General features: G+C 39.5%; 1 protein-coding gene across 1 annotated transcript in view; it reads left to right on the top strand.

Annotated features, from left to right (window-relative positions):
• The window catches only part of MOCOS (molybdenum cofactor sulfurase), an 87048-nt gene that overhangs the window by 60609 nt on the left and 13282 nt on the right, over positions 1–13157 (top strand). The window contains 1 exon segment of the mRNA XM_020985697.2: positions 3099–3203. Within this exon segment, the coding sequence (XP_020841356.1) occupies positions 3099–3203 (105 nt within the window).

The following is a 13157-nucleotide window of genomic DNA, read 5'->3' as shown; positions in this document are numbered from 1 at the left end:
TGGTTAAGATTCCCATTGTTGCTAGGAATCAAAAGTAAGCCAAGCATCCACAAGCCTAGTGATTAAGATAGCACCTAGGGAATTATGGCATCTGTGAAAAAGGGCTGGCTTGACGTCTAGAAACCAAGAGGTCAAGATAGAAGTGAAGTAACCAAAGTTTTCAATTGCCAGAAATAAATCAATCATCTTAGAACCAGGAGGACAAACACTGAAGTGCAAAAGGACAAGCATGACTCCAGGATTCAGGATGGTAGGTAGAGCAAGATACTACCAGCAACTGAAAAGCAAGAGTGAACTTCATCCTAGGGCCCTTTGGGGCTATATTATACTTCCTTCTCAGAGTGATTGGCAGTAGTGTGGGATTGAGGTGTATGGCAAGAAATAATTAATCATACTCTGATAGCAGGCACACTCTGATTGTGGCTAAGGTTAAGGTATAAAATTTTGGGATGCATCATATTCTTACTATACCTCTGCACCCCATTTTTAGGATCTGGATGTGATTAGGATGCATACAATGGAAATCAAAGAATTTGGCCAGAGTTAACTTGCCCAGGACTGAACTTCAGAGTTATAGAATTATTCAATCAACAAGCATTTATTAAGCACCTACTATGGGCTTTGGAGATATTTGGGGATATCAAAACAAAAATGAAATAGGACCTGCTGTCAAGGAGCTTACATTGTATAGGAGACAATATGTATACATGTACATGTATTTTTAAAATGCTGGATAATTTGGATGGGAAGGCACTAATAACTAGGGAGATAAGGTAGAAGTACATGTAGAAGTAGTGCTTGGAAGATGAGGGATTCTAAGAGGTAGAGCTAAGGAGAGAGGACATTTCAGGTGTGGGAGAGGAGAGAGATGTGAGAAGTGAAGAGTGGAAAGGTGAGTTTGGCTGCACCATAGAGTGAGAGGAGAGTAATGTATAATGAGGCTGCAAAGATCAGTTGGGTACAGGTTGTCTAGGACTTAAGAAAGTCAACTAGAAGTGTTTCTGTATGATCCTAGAGGCAATAGGTTGCTGCTAGACTTTATTGAGGAGTTCGACCTGGTCATACTTGGACTTTTAACAGTTTGTGGAGGATGGATTGGAATGGGGAGACACTTGTGGCAGGGAGAGCAATTAGGAGGCTACTTATCTAATATTTATTGAATATGTCCTGTGTGTAAAGCACTGTGCCAAGTGTCCTGGATAAACGCTAATAATACTGTTGATGACAGCACTAACAATAATTCTTAGTCTACAAAATAGTAAAGGCATTTCATTATTCTTTTTGAATCCAAGACCTACCACTTATGGACCAGAGGATGGAGTAGGGGTAATATGTCCTGGCACAGGGTTGTTCCACAGTGCTATAGAGGGATATTAAGTCTGAGAGTATAATTGCTTTAGCTTATTCTTTTTTTCCTTTTTTGTGGCATTGATGATATCTGGAAAACCATGTCCACTCAGAATAACAGAGTTGAGGCACAGCTAGAAAAGCAAACTTGTTCTTGTGATCAATTGTTGCCTTGATGTGATTTTGCTCTAGGGAGAGCCTCAGAGAGGTGCATTTACGGTTTCCTCCAGGTCAGTAGGTGCCAAGTACCATAGTTTTGGTTCTGTTGTTTTCCTCATTTGTCTGAGGGAACACTGTTTCTAGCACCTCAGTTTGCAGTAACCTAGCAGGATGAGATTTGGGTGTTTTGACCAAAGGGCCTACATAGTGTCTTTTTCTTCTCACTTAGCAACACCTTTCACCTGGGGATTTGGGTGATGATGGAAATAGATTTGATCCCAAGATGGCAGCATATGTACAGACTTAACTTACAGTGTCAGATCCCATTGGCTTTTTGCTCAATGAGTGAGTGAGGAGAGAAGGAGCTGATGTTTAACCTTTATATCTTTCACATATACAACATACCTATCCCTCACATCACTGGAGTGATGGCCTATTTTCTAAGAGCAGTTGCTTAAAGTCACAGCCCACTTTCCCTCCCACCCCTGACTTAATCCATCATCATATTTGCTACTCTCCAATTATGATATTCCAACGTAGGGGAGGTTTATTAATTTTCTTCATGAATATAAGCAGGATGGGACAATCAGGGCTTTGTCCAAGCAAAGACAAACTTGCAGGATGCCATATATGTTGGGAGTGTGTAGCTAGGGGTTCATCCGTGGGAGGGTAACTTGAAAGGGGTAGGACTACCACCACTTGAGGCTCTTCATGCAAACTCAGTTCATTCGTGAGCCCTCCACTAAGTGTGGGGAAGTTGGAACCAGGGATCTCCTTTTCCTCAGGTCAAGGCTTCAATTCAATTTAATGTAATAAACATGTAGTAAGTACCCACTGTGTTCCAAGTACTGAGGATGAGGGAAAAATAAAATAAATATGCCCTCAATAAGCTTACATTCTATTAGGGGAAAACAATAAGAACCCAAGACAAGGCCAAGATGGGAGGAATGGGTCTGGGAAGGATGAATGGTACCCAGTCTTTAAGCCTCTGAACTAGGGACAAGCTAGGTGCCTGGCCTCCTTTAAGACTCATCGTCCATGCACCTCCTCTATTCCCTGCCCCTCATCTCCCTAGCTATGGACACTTTCCTGACTGCTGCCCAAGGTACAAAGATTTCTGGTTATGGCTGTGTTCATCATCCCTAGCTTATATCAAATGAGATATTTATTTATTTAGCACAGGGCCTGGCACCTAGTGTGAATTTAATAAATGCTTCTTCCTTTTCCCTATATCAAGTTTGCCTTAGCAACTGTGTGTGTATATATTGAACACTTCTTGTGCGGAGGAAAAGAGAAAGACTTTGAACTGCTAATTCTTCTCTTGGAACAGTAGAACAATAGGGGAGAGATCATCTGATATAAGCTAGGGATGATTCACAGGTAGGTACGGTATTGTAAGTGTGGAGGGCCTGGGGCCAGGTGTCCTTTCAGTGATAGGTGTTCAGGCTGTTTGGTTTTACTGGGAAGGTCTGTAGTTAGTAATGTGTAGGCCTATGAAGAAATTAGCCATCGCAGGTGTCACAGGCCTATTTTATTGCAGTCCTGTACTATATGAAGTTCTCTCCTACTTCTTGTCTCTGCTGCTTCTTCAGGTGTTAGGACCATGTCACAGGTGCCAAATGATTTGCATTGATCAACAAAATGGACAAAGAAACCAAGATGTATTCCAAACACTTTCTTCTATTCGAGAAAGAAAGGTAGGTGGAACTGAAAAGTGTCTCTGTGGTATATATTTAAGATGATGTGCAAATTGTCTGTGGCCAGTACTTTGTTCATATCCAGTGTTAAGACATCCTTGTTAACTGTGATTGGGTATTTTCTTTACAGTCTGGAATTATAGGGAAAAAAGGATTATAACTTAAAGTTTCCATGGGTTTATTTACCTCCAGAGGTAGGAAGATAAATAATCAATCGTTTATTGATTCATTTAATCAAACAGCTTTTATTAAATTACTAGGGAATGAGGTGTTTCATGGGTCTTTGCGGTAGAAGAAGTCATCGCTTAGTGGCCAGTTCGCTGGTGATGAGGATATTTATAGTTACCTATCCTGTTCCTAGGACAAAATTGGGAGTCTTTGCAGTTCAGTAGAATCTGTCAAAGTTTGCACTCTGCTGATGTGACCTTTGAGAACTCAGGAAAGTTATTGAAGTAGATGCTGGGACCTGGAAAAGTAGGAAGAGACATGGGGAAATCAAGTGCTATACTAATATCTACCAAATATTAAAAAGTCCAGAGGAAGATTTCCAGTGTGGCAAGTAGATCTTCTTATGGAAGGTTTATGGAATTACATGAGCAAGAATCACACAGAATGAAAAGTTATAGATGGGGCTGTGTTTTGTACCTCCAGAGTATATTCCCTGGGCACAAAGTCCACCAAGGATTGAAACACAGACCAAGCTCCTTCCTGAGCATTGTCCTTGTCCTCAGGGAGCTTGCAATAAAGTTGTAGAAACAAAACATAGATGAAGCAACTGTATGTAAACAAATTAAAAACAACACAATATGAAATACTGTTTTTACCAGTGTATTATTCCCCTCCTGTATTCTATAACCACATACACTTTCAAAATGTTTTTCATGCATAATTTTCTTTCTGCCACCTTATTATTATTTGAAACATCAACCTGACAGCTAACAGGGGCTACTGTCATTGAGCCCTGTACTGGCAGGAGTCGGTTAAAGAGACAGGCAAACCAATGCAGGGGTAGGATATTGGAGACCTCATACCACAATCTCTTCCTTAGGGATACTTCTGGTGCTCCTTCCTAGTTCTCTTGACGGGTATGGACAGTCATATGTTTTCAATTACACCTCAAGCCTTGTGGCTATGAACTGAGCCAGGGGCTGTAGCATTTGCACAGTTCATTCCTTGGATCAAAGTTGTTAAAGCTCTGAAACTTGAATGGAAAGGAAATACCACTGATTAGCCACCTTCATTATGTCTTTTTCACAAATATATGGAGCCATTGGTCCAGCTACTCTGAAAAGCATTTTGGAACTATATACCCAAAAGTCATTGAAATTTGACCCTATAATTCTATTACTAGACACATACTCCAAAGAAATGAAAGAAAGGGGGGAAATACCCATGTGTATATAATATTTCTAATAGCTCTTTTTGTTGTAGGAAATAACTGGAAGGTTAAGGGGTGCCCATAGTTGGGAATGGCTAAGCAAATTATGATACACATACATAATTAAATATTGTTACAGTATAAGAAATGATAAAGGGATAGATTCAGAGAAACTTGGGAAGACTTACTTGTATAAGCTGATCTAGAATGAAATGAGCAGAACCAGGAGAACAAGTTAAACAAGGGCTAAAACATTTAAAAATCCCAATAATTTAAAAAGACATAAAACCTCTGATCATTTTCTTATATTATTAATCTGTTGCTAGGCCAAATGGATGGAATGCTGCACCTGTTCTATCTCCCTAAGGGGCTCCTTTCAAGTAGGTTCAGTCTTACGGGGGATCTTAGGGTTTCTTAGCCTAGCATCTGTGAACTTGTTTTTAAATATTTTGATAACTATTCCATTATAATTGGTTTCCTTTGTAATTCTATGGATTTAATTTTATGCAATTTAAAAATGTATACTGAGAAGAGACCTATAGATATAGCGAGACTGCAAAAAATGCCCATGATATGAAAAAGATTAAAAACCTCTAACCAAGAAGTTGGATCTTTGACTCATCATGTCTCCTACCCTGCTTTAACTATTCAAAACTTAAGTTTTGACTCATGTTTAAAGTCTCCTCAAAGGGAAGTGGCAAAGTACTCATTGTACTACACAAATCAGACGTGGGACAGGAATTTATTTCCTACACACAAAAAGAATGTTAAAGGAAACACAAGACTTATAGTATGCATTGACAAAACTTTAGCAAGCAATAATATTCATGATATATTAACATTTGCATATTAATAAATGTATAACATAACTACTATTATAATCTCTCAGGAGGCTAATGCTTAATGGGACTATCTAATAGACATACCATGTTTCACTTTAGTTCTATACTGTACTGTCTAAACAACTCCTGGTCTCTGTTTCCTGCTAATTAGAAGTAGCTAAGTGGCACAGTGGGTAGAGTGTTGGTTCTGGAGTTTGGATGACCTGAGTTCAAATCTCTCCCTATATATTTACTAGCTGTGGTGACCCTGAGTAAGGCATTTAAACTCTGTTTGCCTTAGTTTCCTCAACTGTGAAATGGGGAGGATAATAATAGCACCTACCTCCCAGGGTTGTTGTGAGGATCAAATGAGATAACTGTAAAATGCCGAGCGCAGTGCCAGACACCTGGCAGGTCCTATATAATGCTGTTGTTGTTATCATAATTTTCATTAATCCAGGCAAGAGGTTGGGCCCATCCTACTGTGCTAGTGATCATTGTCTTTCATGAACAAACTCCCCTTACCACCAATTGGCTCTATCTGATGAACCCAGGACATCTTGAACTCACAAGATCATCACCCGAAAGCAAAGAAGAGTCGAACCCAAACCCAGAAACAGGCTTACCTATACTGGAAGTTGGTTTTAGTTGCTGCATGCTCATGGATGGCTTAGATGGGGGATGGAGCAAGCTGCCCTCCCCTACCCCCCCACTCCTCTTGGAGCAGTTGAAGAAAGATAAAATTATCCAGAAGCTGTCTCTTCTTTTTAATTGACAAAGTAACCTCCTTACCCCTGCTGCTGTCAGGGGGCAGAGACAGGACCACAGGATCAGCTGGAATTTATTTCTTCATACCAAATTTCTAGAGTTTGGTTTTTTTTTTGGTGTGGCACCATAATGTGTCCAGAAGCACTCATGGGCTCATTATCCTAAAAAAAAATTGTTTTGCCATCCATTGCTGGAGGCGAGGTCACTTCTACACATGTTACATGGGATAGCCACATTAGAAACGCAATGACCTATCATGATGCCAGACAGCCAATCATAAAACATGTTTTCCACCTCTTAACAGAGAAGTGACGGACTAGAGGTGAAGAATGAGACATGCATTTTTGGATACAACCAATATATGAACTTGCTTTGCTGATTTGTAAAAAAAAAAGTTTAACTTAAAAAAAATTAGTGGGGGAGTGTATGAGTGGGAATAGGAGGACAATTGATAATGGTGCCCAAAAGAAGAAAAGGAAAAAGAGTTTGCATGAAGCATTTTTAAAATACTCAGAAGAGAATGAAGGAAGTTCAGAAGGAGATACAGATGAGCAAGATAGATTTGGAACTAACACATTAAATTTACTATGTACTTACAAATAAGAGGTACATAATTATGATTTGTGTTTTCATATACTGTCTTCTTTTTCTTATTTGTATGTGGAATTGTTAATGCTTGTTGATATTTGTCAAGATCAAAATTAAGAATAACCAGATCTGTGGAGCCTAAATTAGAAGTCTTTTATGCTTAGCGTTTGGGAATTACTGAAGAAGAAATATCAGGAGAGAATGATGTTTTCATTAACGTTATTGCCAATTGCTATTTATTTAAATCTGATTTAGCCACTTCTTTAGTAAATGAGAGTGGGATTCTCATATATTAATAAGGATGGTGGCAGACTAAGATCTGGCTGTATACATTATTCTCCACAATTCTTCTGTACCCTCACTTTAAAGTGAAAATATCACATGAGAGAAAGGAGAAATTAAGCTAGTATGAATGGTGTACAAGTACAGAAAAGTGAAAAGGGAATAATCAGTGTGGGTTGAGATTTATCAGAAATCACCTCTTCAGTGGTGGTTGCTGTCTGTTCTTGAAAAGGACCAAAATGACATCACTATGTTGGAGTCAAAGTACAGTGTGTCCAACCTGTCTGATCAGACCACTGCGATCTTGGAAGGCTCTACCACAGGTCAGGCACAAAAATAATTCACATGAGCATTTGAAGTGGAGATGTCTCTAAATTTGCCCATCTCATGTTTCATTTGAACTACTGCAATTCTGTTTCTCACATAGAGCACAGCGCCTTCTTTGATGCAGGCACAGCGCGCTGGGTGGTTGTCAGTATCTCCCGTGTCACACAATTGATTCCAAAGTTCTTCAGAGAAATCTTGTATCACTTCTGACCTTCATGTAAGCATTTGCCTTGTGTGAGTTTTCCATAAAATGATCTTTTAGAAAAATGTATGTCTGGTATTTGAAAATCATGGCTGGCCCATTGGAGTTACACTCTCTGTAGTAGAGTTTGAATGCTTGGCAGTTCATCTCGAGAAAAGACCTAGGTGTCCAGTATCTTTCCAGGTCATCTTCAGAATCTTCTCAAGACAATTCAAATGGAAGCAATTCCGTTTCCTTGCATGGCACTGGTAGACTGTCCAGGTTTCACAGGTATACAATAATGAGGTCAGCACAACGGCTGTGTAGACCTTCAGTTTCAGAGGCAGTCTAATACCTCTTCTCTCCCAAACTTTCCTTTGGAGCCTCCCAGACACTAAGCTAGCTCTGGCAATGCCTGTGTCAACCTCATCATCTTTGTGTACATTCCTGCCAAGATAAGTGAACTCATCCCCAACATGCACTATTTCTCCATTTGCTGTACCTGATGGTTCCACATATGGACAGTACAGTGCTGGCTGGTGGAGAATCTCTGTTTTCTTGGTGTTAATTGTTAGGCCATAATTTGCAAAGCAGCAGAGGATCAATCCACAGTTTATTGCATCTCAGCCTCAGAGGCTGTATTGAGTGCACAGTCATCAGTGAACAAAAAAAATCATTCACCAACTCACCCTCCACTTTAGTCTTGGCTTGTAGCCTTTTCAAGTTAAATAATTTACCATCAGTGCGGTAGCTGACCTTGATGCCGTTTTCATCCTCATTGACGGCATCTGGTAACGTTGCTGAAAACATTATGCTAAAAAGCATGAGCGCAAGCAGCCTTGTTTCACTCCATTGGTGACTGGGAACTCAAGAGCATCATTCCTTATCCAGAACCCATGCAAGCATGCCACGTGGAACTGATGTACAATCCTGATGAGCTTCTCCAGGCAACTTGCCCAAACTTAATCAGTATTGTACTATGGAAAGAGCATTGAATATGGAGTGTGAAGAACCAGGTCTGACAATTACAAGCTGTGGAACAATGGGCAAGCCATTTAATCTCTCTCTGAGCTTCAGTTTCCTTTGAAAAATGGAGGTAATAATCCCTGAGCTACCTACCAATGACCCCTTAAGGTTGTTGTGAGGAAAATGCTTTGTAAAGTGTCCTACAAATAGCAGTTAGCATCTAGTCCAAGCTCTTCATTTTATAGGTGGAAAATCTGTGAGTCAGGTGACTTTTGTAAGGTCACACAGCCAGTTAGCCCTAGACATTATGGAAATAAATGCTTAACTAGAGGAATATGATCTGTAAATAAAAAGGACAGTAGATGAAAGTAGAAAATTCTTTGGAAACTAAATTGAGGATAGGAGAAATATACTTTTTGTTTGAAGAGACAATTTCTAAATCCACAACAAATCCTGAACCTGGCAGGTGGTTATTACTAACCCAGGGAGGACATCAATCTATGATTTTTTGGTGGTATTTGAAGTGACCTCATTTTGTTTGGCCTAACAAGTTTTCAAAACTTCTGATTTTTTTGCTAGAAGAATGAAAGAATCTTGTAGCTGAGCTGTTTGTAAATTTTGGCCATGCTGTCCTCTGGAAGTCATGTGCCATCTTCCCAAATGACTATCAGACAGACTTCTTACCCTTTTTTACCTGTTTATAAGATCCTAAATATACCATGGTTTGCACTTTTACAAGATGACCTCATTGGTTTAAAACTCTGATCAAATCCAGCAGTTGGATAGGATTCCAAAATCCTTAGCATGGCATTCAAGGCTCACCATATTCTATCTCTAACTGGCCTTTCCTGCCATCTCATACCAGCCCGCTTTACTCACAGTGACTTGTTATTTCCTGACTATGTCTTGAGCTTTCCTACTTGTGTGCCTTTACTTGTGTCTGTCATTCCCTCTTGGTAATATTCCTCCCTCTGTTTCTGACTGTTGAAATTCTGCCCAATTTCCAGGCCACTTCCTCCATGAGGACATCCTTGATCTTACTAGCTGGAAGTAATCTCTCCCACCCCTGACCTCTCGTAGCACTTTCTCTCATGCAATTATCCCATGCTATTTTGTACTATATTTATGTGTAAGCATTATTTCCCTTACTAGGTGGCAAGCTCCTTACTGACAGGAATTATGTGATCTTCATTTTTGCATCCTTGCATCACAGTGTTGTGTACATGATGGGTACTTAGTAAATATTTGTGAAATATATGAATGGATGGAAGGAAAAGAAAGATGAGCATCTGCCAACTTTTTCCTGTCCAGTGACTTTACTTTTCACATGCCACTGCTTAACTCCAAGGGCTCATAATGGCTACCCATAGTACCCATAGGGTACTGCTCCTCCAGTACCCTATTCCAGCTTATGTTTTCTGAAGGTGCAGCTTATTGTTGTGAAACAAGTGAACACAGAGCTGATAGGTTTAAAGCTCATACTTTTGATTAAAGGGAAAGAGATTCTACTTCATTCCACCTGTAAAAAAGATATCCCATGTGGGGAAAAGGAGAAATTATGCTGGTAAATGTGGGATTTATATATAGTGAGGAATGCAAAGCAAGGGAGTGAGACTTTTAAAATGGAAAGCATCTGCATTGATGTGAATTATTTTAGATATGAAACTTTGATTAATGAAAAATATTTTGTTCATAATAGTAATTCACATTTATATAGCATTTTATTGTTTACAAAGTTTTTTCCTCACAGCAATACTGTCAGATAATGTAGGTATTATCATTTCATTTAACTAGTGAGCAAATTGATCCTTGTGGTTAAATGACTTGTCCGTGGTCATATGACTAATAAACATCAGAACTAGAACTCAGACTTGGGTCTTCTGATGTCAAGGCCAGTACTTTTTTCTACATGTTTTCTATTCATTTTACAAACAGCTTCTGTATGTAAAGGCACCATAGTCCTATGCTACGTGTTTAGAGTGCCCTCAAGAAGCTTACAGTCTTGTTGAGTATATGAAATATGCCTTGGTGCTCCACTACCTGTGGAAGTTGATGTTCCATAGATACTAAACTCTACCTTCCCTCCTATTTATCTATAATGCACCCTGTCTTTACCCTCTACCTTTGAGAATCCCTGATTTCCTATGAGATTTAGATGAAGCACCACCTTCAGAGCATTTCCTGATCCCTGTTGCTTCTAATGCCGTATCTCCCAAAACTACCTGGTATCTATTTTGTATGTATTCTGCATATACTCGTACTCATACCATTGCTTCCCACATTAGAATGTAAGCTCCTTGAGGGCAGGTAGTGTTTCACTTTTGCCTTTGTGCATGGTAAGTGCTTTGTAAATGATTATTGATTACTCGATTCTGTGGACCTGTGTCTATGGATAACTTGAGCTTTGCCTCCATTGCTTCAGATCATAACTTATCCATGCCTGTCTGTCCATCTGTGGTGCTCCTCTCTTGTATCTTCCACAGGTCACCCCACCAGCCCTGCTGAAGGAGGGTGGGGGCAAGCTTCCTTTAGATCTCTTGGTACTGGAGCATGCGGGCTGTCCATCAGCAACTCCTCACTCTTACTGTGGGACTTGTTCTCTTCTCTTTCATCCCTCCTTACTGCCCCTCCCGGCTCTCTGAAGACATTCTTTTGCACCATGTTTAGCTATTATTTTTCATAAGATCCTTTTTATTATGAACTTAATCAGCAATGTACACAAACATTGTAATATATGTAAAGGAACAAGAAAAAGGATTTTATTAGAAGTTGTGGACTTCTATCACATATACTTGTAATGTTTGGAATGCTTCATGGCAGCCCATGAAACAAAGATAAGACACACATAGAAATGTAAATAACTATATAAGGCCATTTATGATTAGATGCCAAATGAGTGACATAGGCCAAATTTTGCTATAGCTACTTCCTTTTCTGGATGTGAATCAGGATTTCATTTTAATCTATCTAAACAAAAATGAACCTAAATATTTGATATAGCCATAAACTGTGTTATAGGGTAGCATAACCACAAAAACACATGTGCACACACTACGTTATCTTGAGGCCTGCACTATCTCAGTAATATCTCCAGTCTTTCCCAGAGGGATATCTCCTCTTCATTTCCCAGGCTATTGCCACTACAGGACAGGGAGGATGATGATGAGTGAGAGACATCAGTGAGAATCGGGTATAAGGAGAGACCATAGATGTGGCTATTGGCTCCACAGTCAGCTAGGGGTGGGTTTGAGTTAAGATCACCCAATTTGGGGAAGCTTGCTTTAAGGAAAGACCTCTGCTAGTAATGTAAGGGTAGACTAAATGAGGGAAAACAATGTCAGGGAGTATAACATATCCATTTCCACCTATTCTGATGCTCCTTTATTCATGCCAATCTTTTCTAAGCAACTTTATGAATTCAACTCCCAGGGAAAGTGCATCACCAGGAAATTCATCATCATGGAGGCTGCATCAGCTTTGGTTCTCACACCTAATCAATACCATCAGTAGCCTCTGCCTCTTTAATTGGAGGGCAGAGCAAAAACCTCCTCCCCAAACCACCATTTAGAAAGGGCTCAGTGGGCACAACCATTTTCCATTTCCCTACTTTTCAGTTTCCTTTTGTGTGGTGTCTCCTCTCATTAAATTGTAAACTCCTTGAGGGTAGGGATTCTTGAACAGCGCCTGGCACATAGTAGGTACTTAATAGATGTTTAAATTGAAATGAGTTAAGTTTATAAACCTGGGAAATTGGGAGAATAGTGATACTATCAATAGTATTAAGAACAGTATATTTGAGAGAAGATTGTGTTCCTTCTAGATGTGTTGCATTTCAGCTGCCACTGGGCTGTCCAGGTAGCAATATCCAACAGAGAAGTGCTAATGGAAGATCTGGAATTAAAGAGAGAGATGAGGACTATATATATAGCTATGAGAGTTATATGTAGAGATGATAATTAAACCCATTGCTTCTGAGAAAATGTAGAAGAGAAGAAGGTCCCGAATAGAGTGTTGAGGGGAATAAACATGCTTAGAGGGTGGGATATAGATGACAATCCAGCAAAAGAGCCTGAGGAGTGATGGGACAGGTAGGCAGAGAATGGGGAAAGATCAGTGTCATGGGGGTAAGGGTGGACAAAGTATAAATGAGTCGTGGATGTAGTTGTCAAAGGTTTCAGAGTCATTAAAGTGGCTGAAAACTGAGATTTTTTAAAAGTACTTGAGGGATCACTCATAACTCTTAAAAATTTTGAACTTAAACACCAAAGAAAATGGACATTTTCATATACATAGTAGAATCTAAAGAGACTTGTACCTGAAACTGCAGATGTCTTTTATGTACAGCTCGCTTTTTTTTAAAAAAAAAGTATATACTCAGCTCAACTTGTAACTTTGAAAGCTCTCCTGCTTGTCACTGTTTCTTTCTGGATTTCCTTTTGTTCCCTGAATTAAAAAAAAAAAGATGCCTCACTAACCCCTACTTCTTCCCCTCCTTCTTTCCTTTCCATTTCCTCCTTTTCTTTTGTTCTTTCCTTCCTTCTTCCCTCCTTCCCTTTCTACCTATCCTTATCCCTACTCCCTTTTACATCCCTCCTTCATTGGAAAGAAAGAGAACAAGATCTTTGTAGCTAATATGCATCATT

Source organism: Phascolarctos cinereus, unplaced genomic scaffold (assembly GCF_003287225.1).
Source record: "Phascolarctos cinereus isolate Bilbo 61053 unplaced genomic scaffold, phaCin_HiC Scaffold_4;HRSCAF=312, whole genome shotgun sequence".
Taxonomy (NCBI): domain Eukaryota; kingdom Metazoa; phylum Chordata; class Mammalia; order Diprotodontia; family Phascolarctidae; genus Phascolarctos; species Phascolarctos cinereus.
This window is presented reverse-complemented; position numbering and strand designations above follow the sequence as displayed.